A 27,211-nucleotide genomic window follows, 5' to 3' on the forward strand; every position below is an offset into this window, starting at 1 on the left:
CATCCAGTCCTACTGGATAAGAGTGAAATGATCAGGTAGTGATACTTGCAATGGATGTGTCAAGGAGGAGCTGTGACAGAGGTGCCCCTTAGCTGCCATCCACATTTCCCAAGAGATTTGGCCAACTGTGTAGAATGTCATCACACATTTGTAACACAAAGCATGCTTCTGTTATATGGCTTGTAGTTCACAGAGGAAACAGTAGCTTTAAAGTGGTTTTGTTTTATTTTGTGTTCATAGTTTACATGTGATAAGACATAAAGCAATTCCATATTCCAGGACTTTTTTTCCTTTTTAGACCAGAGTTTTTCAATGTACAGGTCTCAAAATGTGACTGGGTCAAAGTGAGCATTATTTTTTAAAGAGATGACTAGAATAGAGTAGAATAGAATAGATCATAGAAATCACATGTGGTAAGAGTAGGGACTGTTTTGTGAAACTTCCTTTTCAGTAGTATGTGTATATGAGCTGATGGTGATATAAAAATGAATTACTCTGATAATCAGTGGTTTTGATCTTAGCATTTTTACTACTTTGAAGAAGCTATAGGACTTCCTTGGTGGCGCAGTGGTTAAGAATCTGCCTGCCAATGCAGGGGACACGGGTTCGAGCCCTGGTCCGGGAAGATCCCACATGCCACGGAGCAACAAAGCCCATGCATCACAACTACTGAGCCTGCGCTCTAGAGCCTGTGAGCCACAACTACTGAGCCCACGTGCCGCAACTACTGAAGCCCGTGTGCCTAGAGCCCGTGCTTCGGAACAAGAGAAGCCACCACAATGAGAAGCCCACGCACCGCAACAAAGAGTAGCCCCCGCTCACCGCAACTAGAGAAAGCCCGTGTGCAGCAACGAAGACCCAACGCAGCCAAAAATTAAAAAAAAAAAAAAAGCTATAACAGCGTCTTAAACTGACACTTTCTCTGAAGAATATCTGAGTAACAGACCAGGACACATATCTAGTCCAAGATGTCTCATTTCAATTTTCTGTCCAAAGACCTGGGCAAAGTTTCTAGGCTAATATATGGTGGTTGGTATTTGTTATCATGGCATATTCCTTTGGGTTAGTTGTTGATTTGCTTGACCCTCAGAAACTTCCTAGGAGGCTCTGTTCTGTAACAGTCTTATAAAATATCTCAGGTTGCCTAAGAAATAGTAAATTTTGTGATGTAATGCCACTGTTGAGTTTTTTGCATGTTATATCTTATTTTTCCTTCTTTATAATTATGAGCATGGGTATTTTACTGTAGGAATTTAATGGCCATTTATTTTAGGAATCCATGATTCTAATATCTCCTGAAACTATTGTAGATGGCCATTTTCAATTGCATTCATAATTAAATCTGATTTGTAGTAAATGATATCTACTCTCATCTAGTAATTATATCCTTGTGTATATCCTTGATTTCCATCTTTCCTTGCCAGATGATGTTCACCACACTAAATGCTTTTTCCATCCCCCTAAAGTATAATACTTATCCACTCATTTATTTATACAGAGGTAATGAAGCAAATGCTTTTTCATGGACAAAGCTGTAATGTCTATCTTGAAGATACATTGTGTGAATAACTCTCTCCCCATCACCACCTGTCCCCACCAGCTCCTGTAATGTGACTTGATAAATTTCAAAATAGCTCCATGTCCCAAAGTACATCCATTACCCAACTTTAAATTATGACTAAAATGTCCAACATTCTCCATTTAATTAGGTTAAGGCATTATAGACAATTGGTCTTTGTTAAGATTGAGATATGTCCTGTCTATTTAATCACCTTTGACACATTTGCTTCAATTAATGGCTTTTACTGTAGTGGAGATCATGGCTGTAATGGGATAAGATATAAGTCACTACATGGAGAACAGACTTGTGGTTGCCAAGGGGAGGAAGGATGGGAGAGGGATGGATTGGGAGTTTGGGATTAGCAGATGCAAACTATTATATACAGGATGGATGAACAACAAGGTCCTACTGTATAGCACAGGGAACTATATTCAATATCCTGTGACAAACCATACTGGAAAAGAATATGAAAAATAATATATGTATAACTGAATTACTTTACCATACAGCAGAAATTAACACAACATTGTAAATCAGCTATACTTCAATAAAATTTTTAGGAAAAGATATAAGTCATTAGCCAGAATGGTTCAGAATGAGAATCAGGAAATGTCTTGGAACGTGAAGTGTGCCTTCCATGGCTGAGTGGATGTAGCTCGGGAGGCAGGACAGGAGAAACCAGACAGAAGGGAGGAATCTAAACAGGAAGGTAATCATGTCATCAGCATAATTTGACTTCTTAGTTCAGATTGTCTCTAGAACTTGATACTAATGTACAGAGCTACTTGGAATCAGCAGCAGCAGCCACAGCTTTTTAGAAAGATAAATTTTCGGGCCCCATCCCAGATGTACTGAATCAGAATCTTTGAGGAAGAGGGCCAGTAATCTATATTTTAGCAACCTCTACGGATGATAAGTCTGAGTACCACAGCAAGAAGAAACATTGACAGACAGACCTCATAATAATAATGGTACTGAAGACAAATATATTTTAAATGTAATTTTGCAGTTTCCTTAGCATTTAGCTAGGTGGATCTCTTGGACTATTTGTTGCTGAAAAAAATATTGTCACCATTTAGCAAGGCTAAACGAAGAAAATATATAAGAGTTTAAAAGAGAGTGAGGTACATTCAGTAGTGGGTCAAGGAAAAAATAAACTTTTATACATTTGGCCATTGTTTTATCGGCTTCCATAGGCCAATGACCCTGTGCTGACGCTAAGAGCTAATTTTATATTTCTTATGTAATTCTAGGAGAGTGTTTGTATTGAAATACGTCTCTTTAATCCAAAAGAGAAACTTATTCACTTAGATGTGCAGTTATCGAGCGCTGCCGTTAGTGGACTCAAGGAACTTGTACTATTTCCACTAGATTCTCTCAACTGTGTTGTACGGTATTCTCCAGCGACTACAGGCTATAGAGAAGAAAGGTATGGTTTGAGTGTGGCATTATACTTATTGTTGATCCTTTGAAATTAACCTTTAAAATTATTTCTTTGCATGGTATAATCATTGAGATTACACTTGCTCATAGTTTTAGCTTTGTTTAATACCATTCATTGGCAAAATGTACTAATTTAGAATTACCATTGTTTTCTTTAATGCAAAGATATTATTTATTAGAATATCAAGTTAAATAATTCCTAAATTGCCCCTTATATACTCTCTTTCACTTCGCTTTTTGTTAACCGTATTTTTCTGGGTTGTACCAAGTGAAAATGATTCTGTAAGAACTAGGGGTTAAACTTTCAATTTTCATGATAAAAATTCACTTATATCTTATATTCTCAATTAAATGAAAATCACATACACCCATACACACACATATATTAACAGTGCAATGACGAGTGTTCTTATAGCATAATTATGAAAAACTTTGCACTGTGTATTCTCACACAGAAACACATAGCTTCTATGCTCACGATTAACTCAGTCTATAGTAAAATAATCAACTTTCTTTGTTTTAACAGTAATATCCAATTTATTTGTTATAGTTTTAAAGACTGTACTTAGTATTGGTGTGTACAATGCATTCCATTACTCCATGAAGATGTCTTTTGCTAGTTTATATGCTCTTTCAGAGTTAGAATAATTCTTATTTTAATGAATGATGAATAAATAAATATATTTGTGAAATTTTAAAGGATAAACATTTTTATAATGTGAAACATGAAAATTAAGACCATAATGTATATAAAAGACACTATTTTGCTAGATTACCATTAGAAACGTGTTCTCGTCTCCTCTCTGCATTGTGACTATAGAGGCTTTGTGAACACAGACTGAATCTTGGATTTTCTTTGTCAGCATACATTAAAAGACACACTTTGGGCTGATACTTACTGACTGCTTTCTCTGTTGTCATCACTGGAGCATGTATTTTACATACGTACACACCTAAAATTCTCACAGTAACCATAAGTGTTCCCATTTTATAAATGATGAAATTGAAATTCAAAAAGTTAAGTGACTTGTTCAAGGCTGTACAAATAAAAGATGACAGAGCTGGGATACCAGCCTAGTTTTACTATTAGACTGTCACACACTCTCTGTCTCCCCAAAGATGAGCACGTGCTGATGATAAAGGAAGCTCTCCAGAGCTGCATGTCACTTGATAACCTTCATATGAAAACGCACGTGTGTTCGATTCAACAAACTACATTTGGTTTAACCACAGTTCAAATGCAGGACTTTACTTGTTCTAGCTCCTGCAAGATATTTGAATCACCTATGTTTAAGCATTTTTCATTGATTCAACAGGCATTTATTAAACAGATATTAATGATAATACTTCGTCTTGAATACAAAGTGATTTTCTCACCAAAAATGAAAAAAATTTAAATAGATCTACAAGAGTAAGCTGTATCACAGAACAATTGTCAAATGTTGTATTTGGAGCCACCTATCTGGCATTTATTTTTTCTGCCAAATTTATTTTACATACAAACTAAATTGCTGACAAGATTTTGTATATTTCTCTCCACCAGCATTATTTTTCAGCCTGATACAGCTCTAGAGTTCTGGTATTTACTGAAAGTAACTACTGACATACCAAAACCAACCATAATGCCAGAAATACATTGTGACCTTGGAAAGTAAGTTCTATTTAATAAATAAAATTATTTCATGGAAGAAAAAAAAGTTTATCTAAAATAATATTGTTATAATGCATTTAGTATTTTAAAATAAGACATAAATATGTTTTTAGTAATTGATTTTCTTCTCCAGGGAGGTTTGATATTTAAACGACCTTGTGGAAAACTTGTGTGAAAAGAAAAACAAGTCAGGACTTAGTAAGGAGAGGCTTTTATTCAAAATGATTATCGCAAGGGAGGAAAAGGGACTATTGAAATAGTTGGCGGGGTACTATTGCAATTTGGAGATCATTCCCCTCTCAGAAATCTACAAGCTACTCAATATCAAACCGAGCAAGCTTTTTCTTTTATAGGCTAAAGGAGGGGCAAGCAGAAATAAGCAGAATCTTTGGAGGGAAAGCTGGACAAGGAAGGGAAAATGACCGGTGGGGACTGATAGGAAAAAGGGTTCTGCCGTGGTCAGTTGATTCCCAAGAGAAGCCCAGAAGGGAGGCACATTTTACTTTTTTGGTGCTTGCTCAGGCTTGGGGACAAGCAGAGTTCAGGGGCCTATGGGAAAGATAGAAAGCTGACTAAAGTTTGGTCAAGGCAAAGCAGAGGGTAAGCATTGGGCAATTGAGTATACTTGGTCATTTGGTTAATACCATATGCCCTTGAAATATGACCTTTATATTTAGGTGATTGAGTTCCTAGTACATGTCTGGCGTCAAGTTTGGCGCTGATGCATAGGGGTAATCAAGTCACATTTCCTGCTTTTAAAGAGTATGTGTACCAGTGGGCAAATCAGTGCCTTCTCATTAATGTCTCTCCCTCAGCACACCAAAAGAGTGTTCAATTCTCCCAGTGCCAGATCTTGAGCCAAAACATCACTGCAAGTGATTTATTAAGGAGGTGTGATCCCAGTAAGAAAAATTAGTAAGAGAACGAGGGAAGCAGAATAAGCAAAGGGAAGAAGCTAAGCAAGGATGTGATTGCAGGTACAGTCCCAGACTTTATCTGTTCCTGTGGAGAGCTTTGGAGCATAAATCACATTTCAGAGTTTGTCTTGTCTCGATGCCAAGACTCTGGGCTTTTGAACTCCCATAGTAGTCAGTATAAGCTTCGTCTGGATGAGCTATAAACTCCCAGGCACTTCTGCTCTAGGGCTGAGGACTTCAGGATCCCAAGGCAATCATCTGAAAGTCTCAGCTGGAAGATGAACAGCAAGCATGCGGAAGTTGGGGGATGGGGGCAAGAAACTAGGTGGAGCACCGACAGTGTCTGCTACAAGTTATTTACAAATTTATTTCTAGATTTAAGTTTTTCTTGTTTTAAATATATACCAATATATGAAAACTATATATATATATATATATAAAACTATAAACTAGATATATATACAATTGTTAATAAATGTAAGTCAGTGTTGTGAAAATATTTGGCTCAACCAATTTTACAGTCATGTTTCTTTTCATTCTACCTAAAAGTGCTAGCCTTTTTTCTTTCAAGTTCTTGTTGTTCTTTAACATTTTTCTAAAACAACTACTTTTTATCTAAGTCATACTGTGTATAATTTAAAGTTGCATAATATTAAAAGATGTTTGATAGGTACTGTATTTCTAACCAGTCTTGTGGATCTTTTTCCTCTTCCGAAGTTTGCATGGTCTTTAATTGTACCTAATGTCCTTAAAATTCGTAATGATATGCATTGGTGTGGCTCTATTTTCGTACATTTTTCTGTGTAGTTGGGGTCTCTTTCAATATGGAAACACTGAGATATTGTTTCACACTTGTTAGAGTGGCTAGAAGTTTGAAATCAGGGTTTCAGCAGGACCATGCTCCCTCTGAAACCCGAAAGGGAGAATCCTTCCTTGGCTCTTCTGGCTTCTGGTGCTTGCCAGCAATCTTTGGTGTTCCTTGAGTTGTAGATGTATCATTGCAATCTCTACCTCCCTTCTCGTATAGCCTTCTCATGTGTCTTCACATCATCTTCTCATAAGGACACCAGTCACGTTGGATTAAGGGCCACCCTACTCCAGTGTGACCACAACTTAACTAATTACAACTAATTACTACTCTGCAATGACCCTGTTTCCAAATAAGGTCACATTCTGAGGTACTGGGCGTTAGAACTTTACTATATCTTTTTGGGGGATGCAGTTCAACCCATAATAGTCATCAAGTTTGTGAAATTATCATTGAACAACTTTACTAGCTTTGTTCTTCCTTCCAGGTTTGTCACTCAGATAATTCCTTTAGATAATCCTACACACGAAACCTTAGAATTGCAAGCAACAAACAGTAATCCTGATAATTTTGTCCTGGAGGTTAACAGATCACCAGTAAGTATATTCAGAAAGCCGAGTAATCTACCACTACTAGAACATTTTCCAGTTCTGATTTTGGGACACCATGGAGTATTAGCAATTGAATTATTAATAAGGTTTCAAATGCTAAAACTTTTAAATATAACGTATACATTGCCAATTTTAATTTATCAAGAAAATCAGTATCATGTTCATGTAAATGTTTGAAATTATATATGCTAGATTCATGCTCATTTTCACTGAACCCTAAATAAATTGGTTGTGCTTTATTTCTGACTGCTTTGGTAACCAGTTTTTGCAATAGTTAGTTTCCCAATAATATAATTATTTTTTTCTGATTTTAATTGAAGTGGTCTTTTTTTTTTTTTTAAAGAAACAATTGTTTAGAGCAGTTTAGGTTCACAGCAAAATTAAGCAGAAGGTACAGAGATTTCCTATATACATCCTGCCTCAGTCTCCCTCCCACCCTCCCTAGCCCACCCGTCTAGGTGGTCACAAAGCACCGAGCTGATCTCCCTGCGCTATGCGGCTGCTTCCCACTAGCTATCTGTTTTACGTTTGGTAGTGTATATGGGGCACAGAGAATTTGCTTTTCTAAAAAGTTCTCTTGCTGCTGCTGCTGCAGCTGGCGAAAGACCACACTTGAAGAACACTGATTAAGATATGTACAGTTTGGAGAGTATCTCAAAGGAACATAAATTCAGGGAATATTCTTAGGCAATTGGCTATGTGGCTCTGAAATTCAGGGTAGAATATTAAGCTAGAAATGAAGACTTGGGGGATCATCTGCACCAAAATGATAACTGAAATTTGGGGAGTATATGGGGGGAGGTCTGTGTATATAGAAAAGTAGAAAACCCCCAGCCTCACTGACCCTTGAGTGTAGAGGAGTGAGAAGAGTCCACAGAGGAGACCCACCCTCCCTCTTGCGTCTCCCCAGCTATCAACGTCCCCACCAAAGTGGTGCATTTTAGGAATATGATTTGACTCAATGGTTATTCTATGTGTCCAGGTCCCAGGACGCCAGTTCTTTTTAGCTTTTCCTTAGTTCCTACCCATCACCCCCTCCCCACAGACAGTGCTGACAGCTCTGCCCCTCTCTCTTTTTCTCTGCCTCATTTTCTCATTCCTTCATTCCTGGGAGAGACTAGAGCCAGTCAATGGGCCTCAATCACTTTATCTTCCCCCAAGTAGCAAAACAAGATCTGAAGGTTCCGCATCCCTGTCTGTATTTCCAAAGCCTACGATACCAAATATGTATAGTGAATGCCAAAACCTTGCTTTCAAGTAAACTTCGAAATGATAATTGCAATAGATTATTTTCTTCAGAGGACCTCACAGTAAATCGTGGTATTTAGAAAAAGCCTTTTACTATTTGCTGTTTGGTGATTGTTTAACGAATCTACAATGTGATTTCTTTATTTATATTTTAATACCTGTCTCTTGTCACTCACTGGTTGCCAACTAATATCATGATATGAAATTAGTTCTTAACTGCCATGGTGTGTCAAATCAGATATCGCTAAGTATTGCATTGCTAATATTGGTGTATATAGTGTAATCTTAGAAACATTATTTTAAAATATACATGTATGTTTGTATTACTTAACACCATATTTTCCATAAATTAAACAGAATACGATGTTCAGGCTATAGTTTACATTTAACAGAAATTACTCATTAGTGATGTTTTAATATCCTTCGTATCACTACTTTTACAGAGAATGTAAACTGTGGTACAAGGGAAAACAAATGCATTGTATTACAGATGCCATCTTACGTTGCATAATGAAAAAGATGGTCTCGGCTTTAACATTTCCAACCATGGTTTTCTAGTCCATTCATTCTTTCGTACACTTATCAAATATTATTGACCACAGAATATGCAATTAATTTAATATTTGGAAACAGCTCAAAAATAAATTTACAGGTGAGAAAAATACTATTATATGTTATAGAACAAATAGGAACATACATTAATGGTAATGATAATAAATGTAAAGTATATCATATATATATGTATATACTTTATATAGATATGTATATATAACTTTGTTCCTGGTTTTGTTGTGTAATATTCATGTTTACATAGGTAAGGATTTTTAAATATTGGTGATTACCTGTAAATGCTTCAATAAGTAAGCATAGATTGATAATCAAGGCAAATAATGATATTAAAAATTTACTGTCCTCCATCTATATATTATGAGAAATTTCAAAAAGATACAGAAGTGGAAAGAATAATACAATGCACAAAGTTATACCTTCTATCTTGGTTCTTATAGTAACAATTTGTTACATTTTTTCCTCTCTTTTCTCTCTTACATTTCTTACTGTTCAATTTAAAGGTAAATTGTAAATGCTATTTTAACAGTAAATACTTTAGATTATATTTCATAAGAGCATATTAGTCTCCTCCATCATCTAATATCCTGTCCATATTTCAGTTTACCTGTCGCAAGAATATCTTTCCCTCTTGAACTAGGATCTAGTGTAAGCTCAAACAGGGGAATTGGTACTCCTGATGACACTTGCTTGTAATAAAATGTTTTTAAGTTTCAAAAGCTGATATGTTTAACATATTATTTATATATCCCATTACACTAAACCAGTAGGTTTGCTACAGTTAAGTTCCATCCAACCGTGTTTATCTTTTTTTCCTTGAAACCAGGGGAGATGCATTTTTCAGTAAATTTTAGGTGGAAATAAAGGAATTGAGTTATTGCTTGGTTGTATACACTACCTCAGTTTTCACCACATGCCTCTGACATATATTTATAGAAAAGGAATTTGAAGCCAGAGAGGCTAAAATATTTAAACCACATGATTAGTCAGTGGTAGAACTAGAGTTAAAAATCTAAGTTAATATAGTATTATACATTTTTCCAATGAAATGGGTGATTTCTTTTATATATATATGGGGGAGGAAGAGAAATATTTTTGTCACATTTGCTAAATTGAAAGAACATATGAACTGCAACTTTTCTGGGTTTTTTTCCTTTGCTAAAGTTAATTCTGATATTAATTTGAACTCCTTAAATGTGCATTAACTGATAATGTCAAAACTGATAATGAAGTATCAGAGGGACACCCAGCCTGAGATAAAAAATATTTGCTGTAGATAAACCACATGTATAATAAGGAGGTAACTCTGTTCTAAAATTAAGTTTGTATTTTTTTTTCATGGTCGTTTTCAGAGTTTATTGAAGAGCAAGTGCTGTATTCTACAAGGATTGAATGACTTTGCCAAATTGCAAGTGTTCTTTTTCAAAAGTTATCTGGCAAAATACATTAGTGAAAAAATAATTGACTTCTCAAATGTGCCACTCATTCTGTCATTCTATAAGGATTGATAATAAATATTACATTATTCACAGTGTAGCTTTTTGATTACTTAAGATCTTCAAACCTTCATTATATTGTGATGGAGTTTCTAGCTTCTTTCACAATCTCTAAAGAGGTAACTCAGATTAATACATTTCAGACTCAAGTTATTCTAGCAGGTCACACCTTGAGGGTCTATGTAATAGGACAAGGAAAAAACTTCATTGTACAATAAAGAAGCATGTCTTACATCTGCACTTAGACTCAGTTCATTTCTTTTGACCTTGCCAACACTACAAGTTAGGTTCCCAGTGGTTTGACATGTATTTTGGGATGGATAATAAGCTATGGGTTCTTTAAATAAAATGTACATTTCTATTATTGGGGATTCCAACTCAGATTAAAAAATTCATCCTGATTTCCTTTTATCGATCGATGTGGTCATTGTCTGGGGGAAGAACATTGTGTGAGCGCTAATAAACCCTGTTTACTATGGGCTGTTTCACCAATATTCCCCAAACAGGCATACTGAGAATGGTTAATGTGTATAAGGCAACATGTTAATCACATGAACATCAACCTGGTATACACCTAGCACACAAAGATGCTGACTCAAACAAAAGTATTGATTTTTGTTTCTCTTTCTTGTTTCTTAATTTACACAGCTGATCATACCACCTCACTCCACCAAAGTCATATGTGTAATTTAGAAAAAAGTTTTTGAGGCTAATAAATTTTTTACATGATTACTGACTTATACATGACCTGAAGCAATACTGTGGAAGTATGCTTGACTTTCAAAGATATTAAAGAAAACAGACAAACCAGTAATCCTTCTCATAAAGAAGGGCAAGTATAGTAGAGATATTTTCTTTCACAAAAATAATTTTAACACAGCTGATCTTTTAAATCATTGCTTCCTAGCAGGGTCAGGCCTTTTGTCTTAATTCTTGGTGATAACTTAGTTGCTTGCATTTCTGGTGGAAGTTACATCTACTCAAGGTAGTCTGGCACATCAGCAGGATAGTGGTCACTTCTCCATCTTAAAAGATTTAGAAAATCCTAGCCTAGAGGCTGAACTCAAAATTCTTTATCAAATACCAAAGAACTCAAACAAGTAAGTAATCCACTCAAACCTTTTTGTCAATCACTTTAACACTGGGGCTTCATTTCAGTCACTCTAAGCCTCTCCTTCCAAGTTGTAGTAAATCTCCAAGGCTTTATCTCTGGTTAGACTTAAATCAATAATTCATTCTTTTAGCTACTGAGTTCAGACCGCTTCAACCTTTTCAATGTATTGCCCTAACCTTTGTGATATTTCTTGCCTTTTCTTTTTTATTTTTTTGCCTTTAATTTTTTTTTTTTCCTTTCTATCCCTGAATAATTCAGATCTTCCTCTTCTTTTAATTCATCTAGTTGACATTCTTTGCAGGCAAAACTGGTTTATCCTAAAGTATTAATTGAATGAACTTTTGAAAATGCAGTATATATATTATGTATGTGTAGGCATCTAAAGAAGATATTTTTAAGAAGAAAATTTTAGGGCTTACTTTTCTAAGTCTGAGAGTTTGCAATTAGGTTAACCACTAGGGAAAAACTCACATAGGCTTCTGTCCCTCTCTTGATTTCACTGATAAATATATCTGAACTAACACACACAACTAAGTAGCTGATTAATCAAAAATCTAGTATGGTAGTGCTTGTAGGATAAGTTTTAACTATTTCTGAATATGACTCTTTGCTGAACTTAAGGAAATGGCTATTGTTTATTATTTGTTTCATTTGTTTCCAGTTTGTATCCATGTGAAGAACTCTGCATTGTAAAAAATCTAACTTTAGGCTAAAGTTGTTTGTATAGATTTTGAATCCTGAGATTAATTTGGTTAGGGCATCACAACTGCGAATATCATAAACTCATAATATGCTACCAGAATCTCTCAATGAGATTGTTACTGCATAACAGCATAAGAGGAACAATAGTAAGCAGCAAATGTGATAAACAGGCCTTCTCTGATATCAAACATTATGTTCTGAGATTTTCTCTTGGTTTTCAGTCGTTTCATTTTTATTTTCAAATAGTTGCCATTATTTATTTCATTTATACTTGATGTGGGACTCACTGCATCTAAAGGTCAGAACAGTGAAAATAAAGGAAAAAGAGATAAAATCAGAGTGATTTTATTACCCAGCATGTGTCTATGGTCCTTGCAGCCTGTGTCTATGGCAGATTCTCTTGATTCTTAGCAAGCTCAAATGCCCTTGAGCTCTACTCAGTGTGCAAGCCAGATCTACTATCTTTTACCTCCACTTGTTTCTTCTTTCAGAAACATTGGAATTGAATCTTTAATGGTTTTACTCTGTCTCCTTTCAAAGAAGTTTGAGATAAAGATGGACTAAAAATGTTACTTTTTTTTAATGCATATGTTCCCTGGGGTACTTTTTAATTTCCCTCTGTGAACCCAGGTGGATAATTTAAGCAATGCTACCGTAATTGTTGGATACTAGTGTCCAGGAATGGTAGGATATGGTTTAACTTAGAACCTCCAGTATTCCAGGCCACTTGGCCAAACATGAAAACATGACCTTCTTGTTTTTGTAGTTTGGCTTATTTCCAGTGGTTTAAATTAACCTAATTTCTGTCATCCATGATTTATTTTATAAAATAGCCAAAAAGTAAGTAATTTACATAAAACAGTTGTTACTATAATTGAACTCTGACACTTGGTTCCAGGCAGTCAATTACGTGTGATCAAGTTCAGACATCATAAGTGAAAATACAGTGAACTTATGCTTGTAGACTCTCTAACTAAAAGTAATACAGTCATTTGAAGACATATGCAGATAAAACTTGCCTTTTCATCCTCACTTACTTGAGACAGCATTTTATGAATTTCCTGTCACCACCCATCCTACTTCAGAAACAATCTTAAAGCAAGTTTCCCTCTTTTTATTGGAACTTAAGCTTGGAAACATCTATGTAGTTTGAGAGGTGATAAACCAGGACATTGTTCGCTGGTTTTTGGTTAATGACCTCATCATTCACCGGTATCGTTAGCAAAGTGTTCGGTGTAGAACAGAGTCTCAAGGGACTTTTATTCTAAATGAATACAAAGGAACATTTTCAAGCAGAGCTTTGCAGGCTTATGAAACACAGATAAGAACAATGGCCACATTGAATCTTCTTCACATAATTTTTGAGCCATTTTTTCATATCATGTGATAAAACATACACTGTACTAGATGATGGGTGTAAATAATATGGCAATAAGTTGTATACACTTCTTTTTAATGGGACTGCAATCTGTGTCTCACCTTCTTTGCCTTCCTGTGATAAATATTTTGGAAACTTCATAGAGCATTTAGTACCCAGTTTGTTAGGCAAATTGATTTTTTAAAAACTCTTGAGCAGAAATGCATGGCTTTCATTAAATTTTCTCTTTTATGTTGCTATCAGTAAGCTTGTGTGTATTGAAATATGTTTAATATTTGAACATTGGCCTTTTGCCTTTTTTTCAGTGTAAAAACACATTGATTTTTTCAATAAAATCAAAAGGAATTTGGAAAAAGAAGGAAAGATGAAAACAGTGCATGTTAAATGTTAACAAAAAACTTATCTGCCAAATTTTTTATGTGTACTATATTTATTAAGTGGTACAAATAAAAAGTATGTAATTAGGACATATATGTTATGGATGTTTATCTTTATACAGTTTAAAGAATGGATATTCTACATCTCTGGAAGAGGACTATTCCCCCAGCCTCTAGAAATAGAAAGAATGACCACATACCTTCGTCTTCAATCATCTGTTCTTATACCTTTCCAAAATCCCACCAAAGAAGATGTTTTAATCGATATCATACTAACAGGTAAGTTGTTTTTCTTTTACTTTACATATGTTATTTTGTAATTATTAATCACACTTATTCTATTATAGAGTCCAAGCATTTTAGAGGTAGTGGACACTTCAGGGATCTGTTAGTTCAACAACATCATTTTATTAAAGAGAAAGTATACATGTAAGAGATGAAGTATCATGGCCAAAATCACAAGTCTAAATCACAACTCTAAATCCAACTCTAAAAGCATAACGTGTAAGAGATGAAGTATCATGGCCAAAATCACAACTCTAAACTCCTGGATCAGAAATTAGGAATCTGTGTACCAAGTCAAGTTCTTCTAATTTTATCTGGAAACCTGAATATGTAAATCAGTAAATTTGTACAATTCTTATGATATTACTCAAATATGCCAATGTTTATTCCTCAAAGTTTATAGAAATTCCAGTGTTCTAATTTTGTTTCCTTTGCCCCTTTTCTATATAAATAGACAGCATATTTGGATTAAATTTTGGCTCCAACCAAGCTTGTTCCTTTTTTCGTGTCATATTGAAGATGCATGTTTTTAAATTCAATTGTGTGAAGTGTTTGATCACTTTGTATTAAATGACCAAATAATGTGGGTCTGAAATAAAAATCAACTCATTATAAGTTTTCTGAAACACATTTTAAATGTAATGTTGAACATTAATAATTTTAACTTTTCATCTATTTTTACTACTTTTACTAAAATTACAACTACTGTGATCCATTTTATAAAGTTCAATTTCAGGGCTAAAAGGAACACATATGTTAAGGGTTTTGATATAAATAACCAATTTACTCTCCTGAATGGCTATCCTATTGCACTTCATGCTGCCATCAGGAGTATATTACAGACATAACTGCCTATTTTCTTGAACCTTGTAAGCCCTGAGTATCAGCATTCTCCTTAATTTCCAGCAGTCTCATTGTGGGAAAATTGTATCTTATCATCATTGCAAATTTTCTATTTTTTATTAATGCTGAAGCTGAACACTATCATTTACCTGTTAGAGTTCTCATCTTTCCTGATCATCTCTTCATGCTTGTGGTATGAAATAAGAAAAATTAAGAACATAATGTCATCTCATGTAAAATTCCCTTATGAATACTTTGGTTATGATGAGAAGGAGAGACATGCTGTTTAGTAAAACTTGACTGCAGGCTCAAGGAAGTCAGTACTTTAATGTGGAAGAGACTTGAGCATATATATAAGCAGAAGGAAGAAGCCAGGGTTGAGAAAGAGTTAAAGCTATAAAGGACATAGGGTTTAACCAGTGGGCCAAGGCTCTGGGAGGACTGGTATCAGAGTTGAGGTAGAAGGAAGAGCTATGAACAGGAGGGTCATTTCTACTTTTGAACAGGTGGAGGTAAGCTAAAACAAATGTCAATGTAGGTAAATTGTAGGTAGTAGAGGGGCTTTGGAATTAAGAGCAGTTGGATTTATATTTTCATCTGCTGAGAAAAGGAGATACAGTAAGAGATTTGAAGAGTGGCACAGTGGGTTGAAATAACTGCTGGAGGGAAAGGAAGATGGAACTGACAAAATTCAAATAGAAAAGGTATTGTATTTGGCTGGAATTGGAAACCACAAATTTAGGTAGGCGCCAAGAAAGTATGTGTTTGTAAATTTTGTACCAGTTGTAGGGCTTAGAATTCCTGGTGTGGGAACACACAAGGCTGATTAATGGAACTTTCCAGGGAATGGAATTTTCAAGGCAGCTGCATAGCTATAAGAGTGTTATAAAAGCATATTAGGTCAATATTTTAACATTAAAATAAATTGTGAAATAATTTGTGGCTTCTTGATTTTCTTTAATTGGTAAAAAATTTTTTCTACTATGTAACAGAAAAAAACAGTAAGCTTGATAATTAAAAATGTATTAGTCTTTTGTAGTTTAAAACAGTCTTTTTTAAGTAAACTCACTCTCTTGGGTGAATGTTTAGACTCTTAGGTTCTCCCCCTTCTTCCTTCAACCCATGGAGTCTGGGGAATAAGAAAGACACTGACCTCTGATATCTTTCTCTCTTCCACTTTCTCCATTAGTTTATGAAAAGATTCCTCCTTTCCTTTTCTTGGTGATGGAGTCTCTCTGTCACTCTGTCATAACCTCCTCCTTCTTTCTTTTGTGGACTCTATTTTTTTTTTCTAGCCACCATGTACATGTCTTCTTGTAATCATATTTCTTGGCAACCTGGCCTCATAATTTGGCCTGAATTGTTGAAGGGCCACAAGGAAATATGACTGACAAGAAGAATAAAAATATTTAACACATATGCCAAATATACTCATTAGAGAAAGTACTACATTAATACCTTCTCATTTAAGTATTTGTAAATGTCTTAAAATTATTTCATGGTAGGACGATGGAATACCTTGCTGTCTTTCAAAAGAAGATGTAAATGTTCCTGCAGATGCTACATAATTCACAGAATCCCCTTAGGGAGGTTGATAGGAAGACTCAATATAGCCCCAAGAGAGTGGTTGATGCGTGTGAGAGATCCCACAGTATTTCAGATCCTGCATTCCTCATCTCTCTTTCAGATAGATAGATAGACAGACTTTATAGATATTTAAGATATACAGATGAAGATATCTTTCAAAAGTCACTGTTTTTCCAAGAAGGCAACATTTTTAGAATTGTAAACTCATCATCAAACTTTTATATTGCCCAATTCTCTAACGTCTTTTCTTCTGCTATCTTGGCTGTTTTCATTTTAATCACTTCTCCCAGATATATTGCCCTTTGATATTCAAATAATCTATTTATTATCTTTAATTAAATTCTATTTAATTTTTTAATTCTACTGTGTGTTGTCTATACATTCTTTCAGTTGACCATTATGCAAGGCAAGGTATCAAAAAGATTATATTTGAGGGATCTATTCATATCTGAATCTATGCCAACTTAAAAAAGTAATGAGATAGGGAGGCTAGAGAGGAGATGGCCTAAACACCTGGAGAATACTAGAGATGTGTCCAAAGCACACCATTAATGAGTCCCACGAGGACCAGAATGCTACAGAAAAGCTTTCAAATAGCATAGAAAACTAGGATTTGTTATGCATCCACTATGTACCACACTTAAGCTCTATAAATGTGACTATACCCAATCTTTACAAAATGACTCTTGGAGGTTTTTTCAATGTGGAACCTGAGGCTTAGAAATTTCCTAAAGCCATGCAGTGGGTAAGTGATGGAACAGGTTCTTGAACTCATCTTCTCCAGGACCACCTCACTGTCTTTCTAAGTTGTCTGCTTACAGATGGTGCTTTAAAAGCCCCATACTGGATTAACAGATGCAAACTATTATATATAGAATGGTTAAACAACAAGGTCCTACCGTATAGCACAGGGAAGTATATTCAATATCCTGTGATAAGCCATAATGGAAAAGAATATGAAAAAGAATGTATATATACGTATAACTGAATCACTGTGCTGTACAGCAGAAATTAACACAACATTGTAAATCAACTATAGTTCAATAAAATAAATTTTAAAAAATAAATAAAAAAATAAAAGCCCCATACTGATAAGGCTCTAAAGAAAGGCACTTGCCCTTCTTTTTGCTTCCTCCCCCCAGATCTCAGGGAAAGAGGCCTCCCTGCATCCTATCAAAGGACCTCAAGAAATGCCCCTGACTACCACTCCTTTCACATTTTCTCAGCTCTTCGGGACTCTCCTTTCTCTTTTTAACATTGCCATCAGACCCTAGCTCACATATGCTCAGATTTCCCATCTTGGCCACCTTATTCGGCGAGGACATGTACCCTTCCTCAGCGACTGGTATCCATGGACTCAATTCCCACAACCCTCTCTCGTCAGTAATTATGCCCTCCACCCCAGCCCCCTACTCTTAAGTTTCCTTCCTACTTAGCTGGAAGTAAAAGGGGAAAAAGGGAAGGTAGCTGTGAGTGGGAAGCAAGCATCTGAGTTGAAACATTAGAAATTAGGGCCCAGTGTATACATTAAGAATTTAAGGACCCATCTCCATTATATGTATGTGTGTGCCCTTGTTCATATAACCGTATTCCACAGCTGCTACTTTATATGCTTGCTAATGGCAGGGGTTATATTAACTCATAGATTTGCTCCTAACTAAATGAGTATTTCAGTGTTGGCATGTATGTTGATAAAGCAGAAGTTGAATATTCAGTCACTGTTTATTGAGCATCTGTTTTGTGCTGAAAACTGTCATGTGCACATTTCAAAGCTACCTCATGTGTGGGATATACGTACACACAAAAATATATACACATTGTATTTTGATTTTGTGTGGTATTCTACTTGTGAAATATCACTGTGGGTTATATACCTAAAAGTTGCATAAATGAATGAAGCAGTAATAGATGTATGCAGAGTAGTTGTTTTGATTATTTCTGTTAAAGTAGCTGTAGTCTTGAGATTATTTGATCTTTTACTTAATACAAATTTAAATACAATATTAGTGATTTGATTCAAATGTTTAAGTATAAGTGGATTCTTTTCCAGACATTAGTAGTTTTATTGAAGAGCAAAACAGAATAACAGCAGGGATAAAGGTATGCATACCAGTTAACATATTAGTTTTACAAATATCAACTTCCATTTTGAGGTTTGATAAAATATAAACAAGGTACTATGTTGAATTGTTGTTGACTCAGGTTGATTATGACCATGGTGTTCACTAGTAATATAGTAATAAAGCAAACAATATAACACAGTTACGATAAGTTAATCACACTTACGGGATGTGGAGAGGCAATACCCAGTGCATTTGATTTCACATGTTTGAATTAGTTTATGAAAATCTTGCCTCTGGTGGCCCTCTGAATCTTATCTGAAGTACCTCCAGAGTTGAATAAATATTTGTGTTAAATATGTGGTGATCATTGTACATTGCCAGTCAAGGTGTGCATAGCTTAATACATAAGAGAGATAAATAGGTGTAAGAAAAAGTCCCACGCTCTCAAAATCTCTCCCAAATTCAGACAGTCAACCATTTAAATATTTGAATTAATAAACATCACTGGGAGATTTGAGATTGGTGGGCAGGAAAGTTGGAGTATCAAATATATAACAGTCTATTTATACCTTAGTTTAATTGGATTATTTGTCTTAGTTTGCTTTGCTCATAACAAAAAGCTAACACTCATACTATGGAAAAGTAGACGTGAAATTACTGTTACAGCCACTTTTCAGACAAGTAATCTGAGACTCAACTTGCTTATAATTGCTTTAATTATTTTTAGATACTGTTTGGGAGCCTTAATATTTGGAATTCCTTTTTTCTCACTTAGTAGCTTTCAAAATTCAGTAAGCAGTAATTGGAAACTTATCAAAATTTAGATTCTCAGGTTCACAGTTATTCTGATTCATTACGTCTGGGGTAAGACCCTACCATCACAAGTTATTCCAATGTAGGTTGTCAGAAGACAGCACTTTCAGAAATATTGCTCTTTACGCAATGGTCTTGAAATATATTTTAATATCATACACCTCAATTAGTAAATATTTTTCAGCATTCACTTCAATGTATGCATATTTACTTGTGAAATATTTACATATAGCATCATCACCTCATATATTTAATGTCAGTAAAGCTTATCTCCTTTCCATAGAGAATTAACTATAATTTATAATGTTTCCCCCATGACCCAGTAGTTCAACTTACACAAATCCCATTTTAAAGATAACAAAATGTGCTTCCATTTAATTAAAGCGATAGGAATTTTTTTTTTGCATTTAGTCTTTAGTCCCCTCCCCACAAGACACAACTTTTTATTTTGAAAAATGTCACACCTACGGAAGATCATAGTACAATGAATAGTCCTATATTTTTCATACAGATTCATCTGTTTCATCAATTGTTAACTTTTGTGGAACTTGCTTTATATCCTATCTCTATCTGTAGATATATAATTTCGTCTCTAAAGTATGTATGGCCTTAGAAAAAGGACTTTCTCCAACATAATTGCAATGCCATTGTCATACACTAAGATTTAACCCAGATACATTAATATTTTTAAAATATTAAATATCCACAGTAAAACTTCTCCAATTGTCCCAAAAATGTTCCTTATAACTTTTAAAAATGTTCTTTTTTCCAGTCTGGGATTCAGTCAAGGATTATTCATTTCATTTGGTTTCCAATCTCTTACATCTCATTTAATCTAAAAATTCCCTTCTACCTTGTTTTGTCTTTTATGGTATTGGTATTTTGGAGAGTCCAGGCCAGTTGTCTTGTAGAATATTGCATGTTATGGATTTCTTTTTTTTTTTTCTGTACAAAAACTTCTTTGTCTTTATTTCATATTACATATCTTGGAGGTCATATGATATTAAAAACTACCTAAATATATTTACAGCTCCATAATGTTACACTGCATTGATGTACTTTGATTTATCTTATCTTTGTTTCTTCATTATTCAATTCAGATTAAACATTTTGTAAGAATATCACATATCGTGTACTTCTCATTGCAACACATCCGGAGGCACAAAGTCCCATTATTGGGGATACTAAGTTTAATCATTTGGTTAAGGTTGTATCTGCCAGATCTTTATATTGTAAAGATTATCTTTTCCCTTTATAACTAATAAATAATTTGGGGGTGTGTGATAATTTGAGACAATGTGAATAACCTCTTCCCTTACAACCCTTCATTTGATGGTTTTAGTATCCTTTCAGATATGCTACCAGTATCAATTATTATGTCCATTATCCTTGCTATTTTTTATTAGCTGAGATTTTTAAATTAAAGAAAAAGCTTTTTCTCTGCTTCTCTCCTCCCCCCAACTCTTTTTATTTTTAAGTACGAGTACAGATTCATGGATTTTTTTAATCTTTTATATTTCAGCATTTATTGTTTTCAAATCCCCATCACATTATCATATTTAATCACTGAACATTTAATTTATAAAAATGTGAGGGGATATAAATTCAGAAGACACAAGCTGTGTGACCTTGGGTAAGGAACTTTTATTTTTTTGGCTTTTGTATCTCCTAACACTGGGGGAGGTACCAGGTAATCTCTGAGCTTGCTTCTAGCTGATGATTCTATGATTCTTTGACCACTGCATGTGTATCGTTTGATGGCCCACTCTTTATTCAGGGGAGGCTCCTTGATTTCTATCATTATCATTATATTTCTGAGTTATGTCCCTGAGTTTGGAAAAACAAAAACAAAGCCAGATGTTAACAGAAATGACTTTGACACCTACCTCTTCCTTCTCTGGATTTCTCTGTATCCAGATCTCTAGGAGGAACTTGTGGCTCTTATGAGTAATTCAAAAATACTAGAGCTAATATTTGTACAAATCCATAGCTATTATAGCAATAGAAAAGAATAATCTCTCACTCCTTTTCCTTTCTCTTCTTGCATTGAAGACTATTGAACTTGTTTGACGCATTTTTGAATTATAGCAAATTTTTATGGTTTTTGAAAAGACATTCATTCAAAGAGTAGTGCCAGAGGGACTTCCCTGGTGGTTCAGTGGTTAAGACTCTGCGCTTCTACTGCAAGGGGCATGGGTTCCATCCCTGGTGGGGGAAGTTCCACATGACCTACTATGCGGCCAAAAAGGAAAAAAAAAAAAAAAGAAAAGAGTAGTGCCAGAGCAGACTGGGAAAAGACAGTTCCAGACCTTTTTCTTTTTTATTTCTTTCTATTACTGATTCCCTTATGGTCCAAAGAACACAATCTGTATGATTTAGAGTATTTTCAATTTGTTGAGGTTTGTTTTATGACCCAGTATATGGTCTCTCTTGGTGAATGTCCCATAGGACTTGAAACAAATAAGTATTCTTCTGTTGTTTTATGGAGGGTTTTACATATCTCATTCAAATTCTCAGTTAATTTTGTTATTTGGGTCTTCTGTATCCTTGCTGATTTTCTGACTAGTAGTTTTACCTATCACTTGGTGAGAGGGGGATATTAAATCACACAACTATAATGGTATATTTATTTCTTCTTTCCCCTCTATTGAATTTTGCTTCATATAAGTTGAGGCTTTGTTATTTGTTATAGACACATTAGTATTATATGTCTTCCTGGTGTATCCATATTTTATAATTATGTATTGCCCCTCTTTGTCTCTAGTAATTTTCTTTTCTCTGAAGTTTGCTTTACATGATAGTGATGTAACCATTTTTGTTTTTTAAAATTAACATTTTCATGGTACATCTTTTATCATCCTTTTTCTTTCAAACTACCTATGTCATTAAATTTGGAGAAGTCTATTTTAGACAGAACATTGTCGGACCATGTTATATATAAATATTTCAACTCTACCCTGGCTAGCTACCCTTTCCCTCAGCCTGCTACCCCAGCAAGAGAATTGGAGAGCCGCCTGTTTCTACCAAGCAAGAGATAGAAGATCAGCTCCCCTCCCCTTTAGTTTTCGGCCCCCCTTAGTTGATCTGGGTTGGAGACTTGTTCAGTGCCTTGTCCAGTATATATGAGAGGCAGTATGGAAACCTGGAAACTCACCACCATGTCGTTCCTCAAGTCCCAAGGTCCCTAAGCAGGCTGCCTTCTTCTTTCATATTTCAGAGTCTCCCCATCCTTGTCTGTTGTGTGTTATGTCTGGCAATTTTTAGTTGTAAGAGGGAGAGCCTAGGAGGAATGGGGCTACTTCATTTTTGTGGATTTTTATTATTATTCTTTTGGACACTCCCTAATTTGGCCAGTGGGACCCTTTACAAGACAACCCCTAAGTCCTTTTGATCGTCTTCGTTAGTTTTTGAATATTTTGTTACTTTCTGGCAGTATAAGATGTTCTAGTTTCACCTAGCACTCAACTTGCTGTAAAACTAGAATTCGGCATTTTTCAATGGTTTGCTATACAGAGACAAGGTATTCAGTGTCCAAGATATGGGCACTAGACGTGCTCATTGCTGCTAGGATATTCCTTTCAGGGGACAGAACAAAGAAGTATAATTATTAAAATAATTATTAAAAACAATTATCTCATACTGATACCTCCTATTCCGATCCTACACCATAGGGTTCTTCCTCAATTCACCTCACTTTCTCTTCTCCCATGTGAAAAACCTCACTCCCAACACATCAATTCAGTACCCATTTGCTCTATCATACCTATATACCCCTTATATTTTCTAAATTACTATATTCTTAACTACCAAAAAAAGAGAGAGAGAGAGAGAGAGAAGAAAAAGGAACTGAAAACTACTAAATCTAAAGCTATCTTTGCAGTTGATTTTTCCTCCTGGAATATATTATACTACAATAGAACAGTCAGAGAACTATGGCCAAAATATTCTTTAATTAATTCTTTATTCTGTATAGTTTTGTTGTCAATTTATATAAAGATGGATTCTTTAATTTTTAATTTGAATTCAGTTTTAGCTTTGCTTTTTCACACTTTCTAAATTTATTTTTGAATTTGTAAAACACGTATTGTTCAAAACTCAAAGCTATGTAAAATGTTCTACTTAAAGAAATCCCATTCCCATAACTCAACCATCCACCACTTTCTCAAACAATCATATAGATGACCATCATCATTTGATTCTGATTTATCCATACTGTGTTTATTTTTGCAAAAATGAGTATATATGAATAAATGCATATGTACACACATGGTTCTGTTTCATCCTCTATCTTACACAAAGGTAGAATACTGTGTAATTTCTTTTGCACCTTGCTAACTCCACCTAATTATATGTCTGGAATCCTAGTAAAATAGTTAATAGACATCTTTCTCATAGATTTTTATGATTTTTTAGTACCTCAGTTTTTTTCCTCCACTATTGTTTATACACAACTAGTCTCCAGTGCATGGATCTTTTCATTATTTCTAATAATTTGCTATACAAATACTGCTACGCAAATAATGCCTTTGTATATTTAAGGTGTATTTCTACAAGTAGTATTGATGGGCAAAATGGTAAATATATATACAATTTTACTATATGTTACAAAAATCCCCTTCTTAGAAGTTGTGACACTCCCATTCCTTTCCAAGGCATCAGCTGATATCTGGTTCAATATACTGAAAATTATAAATTTCTGTGCTGACAGAGATTTTTACTTTTTATACATGGTAGCACTAAAAGCAAGTACATGTTATGTAGCCCATAAGCACGTTTTGAAAAATTGATTGATTTTTGCATATATTAGTTTAAATTATTAACATTGCATAAGTGTATATTTATGCATGTGTAAATATTAACTACTACAATCCATTTTTATGTGGTAGGTTCAAACAGGCTCTCAGTAATATCTTTTATTTGAATAGTTTAAATTAAAATTCCAAGAATTTATGAGTTGATTTTATATATTTTGAGTATTATAGAGAAAATCATTAATAGTGTTGAATGTGTTCTTCAAAAATGCCATTTAAATCTCATCTTAAAATGTACTTTGAAAATGATCATCTCAGAAATTTCCCATTAGAAGGAAGTTTTGATTCTATTTCAATCTCCACTGATGTTTTCCCTCTTGAATGTGACATTGAAGTGTAATATCTCTTTATATATTTTTTTTTGATTAGGTCAGGAGAAGCACAAGCGTCTTGTCCTGGCTCCATACCGGGACAGCTTCAAGCTTAGTGGTCTGAGTCACACAAAAGGTACAGTATTTCTGCCTTATCTTCTGTCATTCTATATGCTATCGCATTTCAGAGATGATGAAATATATGTCTTGTTGTCTTAATAAATATTTAATGAAAATTAAATGTACAAGTTAAAAATTTTGACACAAATTTTAGTAAGTTGATAGAAAAACATGGAGAGTATAACCTTTACATATAGTCATTATATCTTCACTTTTTTTTTTCATTCCTTATCGCATGAATACAACTTGCAAAAAATCTTATCTCTGAGATTGTGAATGGTTGAATGTCATGCCACTTAATACATAACTGTGTGAGTCAAAGAAGATTTTGGAAAATTAAAAATACCTAGTGTGCTAAAGCTGCTCGCACTTATGAAAATAATTCCATCTTTGCAAAGCTGACAATTCCCTGAAAATGTATTATAGGGTGTACATGTATTAGTAATCCCAGCTGCATATTGATGAATAGGAAAAAAAAAATCTAAGGCATAAGAAATAATGAATTTGCTTAGAAATCTAAAGCTCACAAAATATGAATTTGCTTAAAATACTTTTCATTACAAAAAACTAATCATAATAATTATTGTACATATAAAATACAAATTATCTTAACATAATTATTACAAAAATAATAACTAAAATCAGTAACTACTACTAACATTCCAATATAAGTGGGTTCATGACTTTCGTTTATATTTACTATAGTCATTTTTATTAGCATCCTGAACCTCATTAATTTATTTCATTTGATACTCACAACAACTCCATTGTATAGGTGTTATTATTATTATTATTGAATCAAGGAGATTGCAATTCAGAAAAATTAACTTACACAAAATCAAAACAGTTGCTTACTGGCAAAGCCGAACTACCATATGTCTGATTTCAACATCTTTGTTTTCTCTTTCTTTGCAATGTATTAAAAGGAGTATGAACTGCAGTTCACAAAAGAGGAAGTACCGCTGTCCAAATAATGACTGAAAATATGTTCAAAGTCCCTAATATTCAAATAGATCTTGATTTAAATGATAGCCAGCTAAGTTTTCTTTTTCCTTTTTAAAAAAATTTTTCTGTTTCAATTAAACTGTGATGAAATTGGAACAAACACTGATTAGTGGAGTATAAATCACTACATAATTTCTGAAAAGCACTTTGTGTAATGTATATAAAGAAACTTAGACATTATCACGTTTTGGACCCAGTAATTCCAATTCCGGTGAGATCTTTACAAGAAATAATCAAAAGATGGATTATTTATCCACAGAGATGTTTGATATTGAATTATTTATAACAGCAAAAAATTGGAAATCACCTCAATGCCAAATAACAACTTTGTTGTATTTGTAGTAACTATTTATATGTCTGCTTATATTTTAATTTTACTTATCCATTAAATATATGAGACATTTTCTTTTTTTTTCATTTTTTCCATTGATTCTGCACTTTCAAAGCCTTTCTACATTTGAATCAATTGAAACTTCACCTCTATTTTCTTTTTTTCCTTCTCCTTTGTTTATAATGGGGAAAGAGTTATAGGTAGGTAGGTATCTTTTTCATTTGTTCCTTTAATTCATCCAGATTTTGCTTTTTTGCTCTGTAATTACAATCTAATTTGATTCCCCCTTAATTAGCAAGATTTCCATCTTTTAATTGAATAATAATTATTATTCTGTTGTTATTTATTTTTGCAATGTGACATCCTATATTCAATCATCTGTACTCTGTTACATAGATCTGTATTTCCGGTCTTGTTCCAGTGCCATATGGTTTAAATCCTACAGGTTTATGTTTTCTTATTTTATTTCTATTTTCTCATTATCATTTAAATCATTTCTTTCCTTTTATCATCTATTTATCCTTCTGGAAAAAAATTTAGAACAACTTTTTAACAAGTTCTGAAAAGTCCCAGTAAACATTTGATTGAAATTACATTAAACCTATAGACAAATTTGGGAAGAACTACATCTTTACAATATTTAATCTTCTTATCCATAACCACTTATTTCCTCAATATTTTTGAGCACAGTATTTATAAATATTAATAAAGTTCATTTTTCCATGAAAAAAACATAAAGTTTCCAGTGGCAGTACTTTTATTTAAATAATACAAATAATGGGTAAAGGTGGTCAAGAGGTAAATAAATTAATAAAATGGCAGGGAATCATTCACTCTAAACATAGAGTATGGGAATTATGGAAATTATTGTTTCTTTTACCAAAGTCAACAATCTTATTGCATTAGTTTATAAAATTTTCATCTTTGTTTACTAATTTTGGACTACTTATATATTGAAATGACTGCTTATTTTTTGTTTGTTTGTTTCTTTTTAAACTCCTGGTTCTTTATTCTGCAGCAAATGATTTTTAAGATATTTTCAAATTAAAAACTAACTAAATAATCCAGTTAGCAATTATATGTAATGTAATTTCTATGCAACACAGAGACCAACATTTTGTGTTCCATTTAAAAATTTTCAAATTTGAAAAATTATAAATGTACTTTCT

The 27,211-nt window shown here is 33.9% G+C and overlaps 1 protein-coding gene across 1 annotated transcript in view; it reads left to right on the top strand.

The window, feature by feature from the left end:
- The window catches only part of CFAP47 (cilia and flagella associated protein 47), a 431,032-nt gene that overhangs the window by 301,885 nt on the left and 101,936 nt on the right, over positions 1-27,211 (top strand). The window contains 5 exon segments of the mRNA XM_082377789.1: positions 2,815-2,990; positions 4,548-4,655; positions 6,868-7,156; positions 13,900-14,191; positions 24,645-24,722. Of these exon segments, the coding sequence (XP_082233915.1) occupies positions 2,815-2,990; positions 4,548-4,655; positions 6,868-7,156; positions 13,900-14,191; positions 24,645-24,722 (943 nt within the window).

Source organism: Balaenoptera borealis (assembly GCF_965194805.1).
Source record: "Balaenoptera borealis genome assembly, chromosome: X".
Taxonomy (NCBI): Eukaryota; Metazoa; Chordata; class Mammalia; order Artiodactyla; family Balaenopteridae; genus Balaenoptera; species Balaenoptera borealis.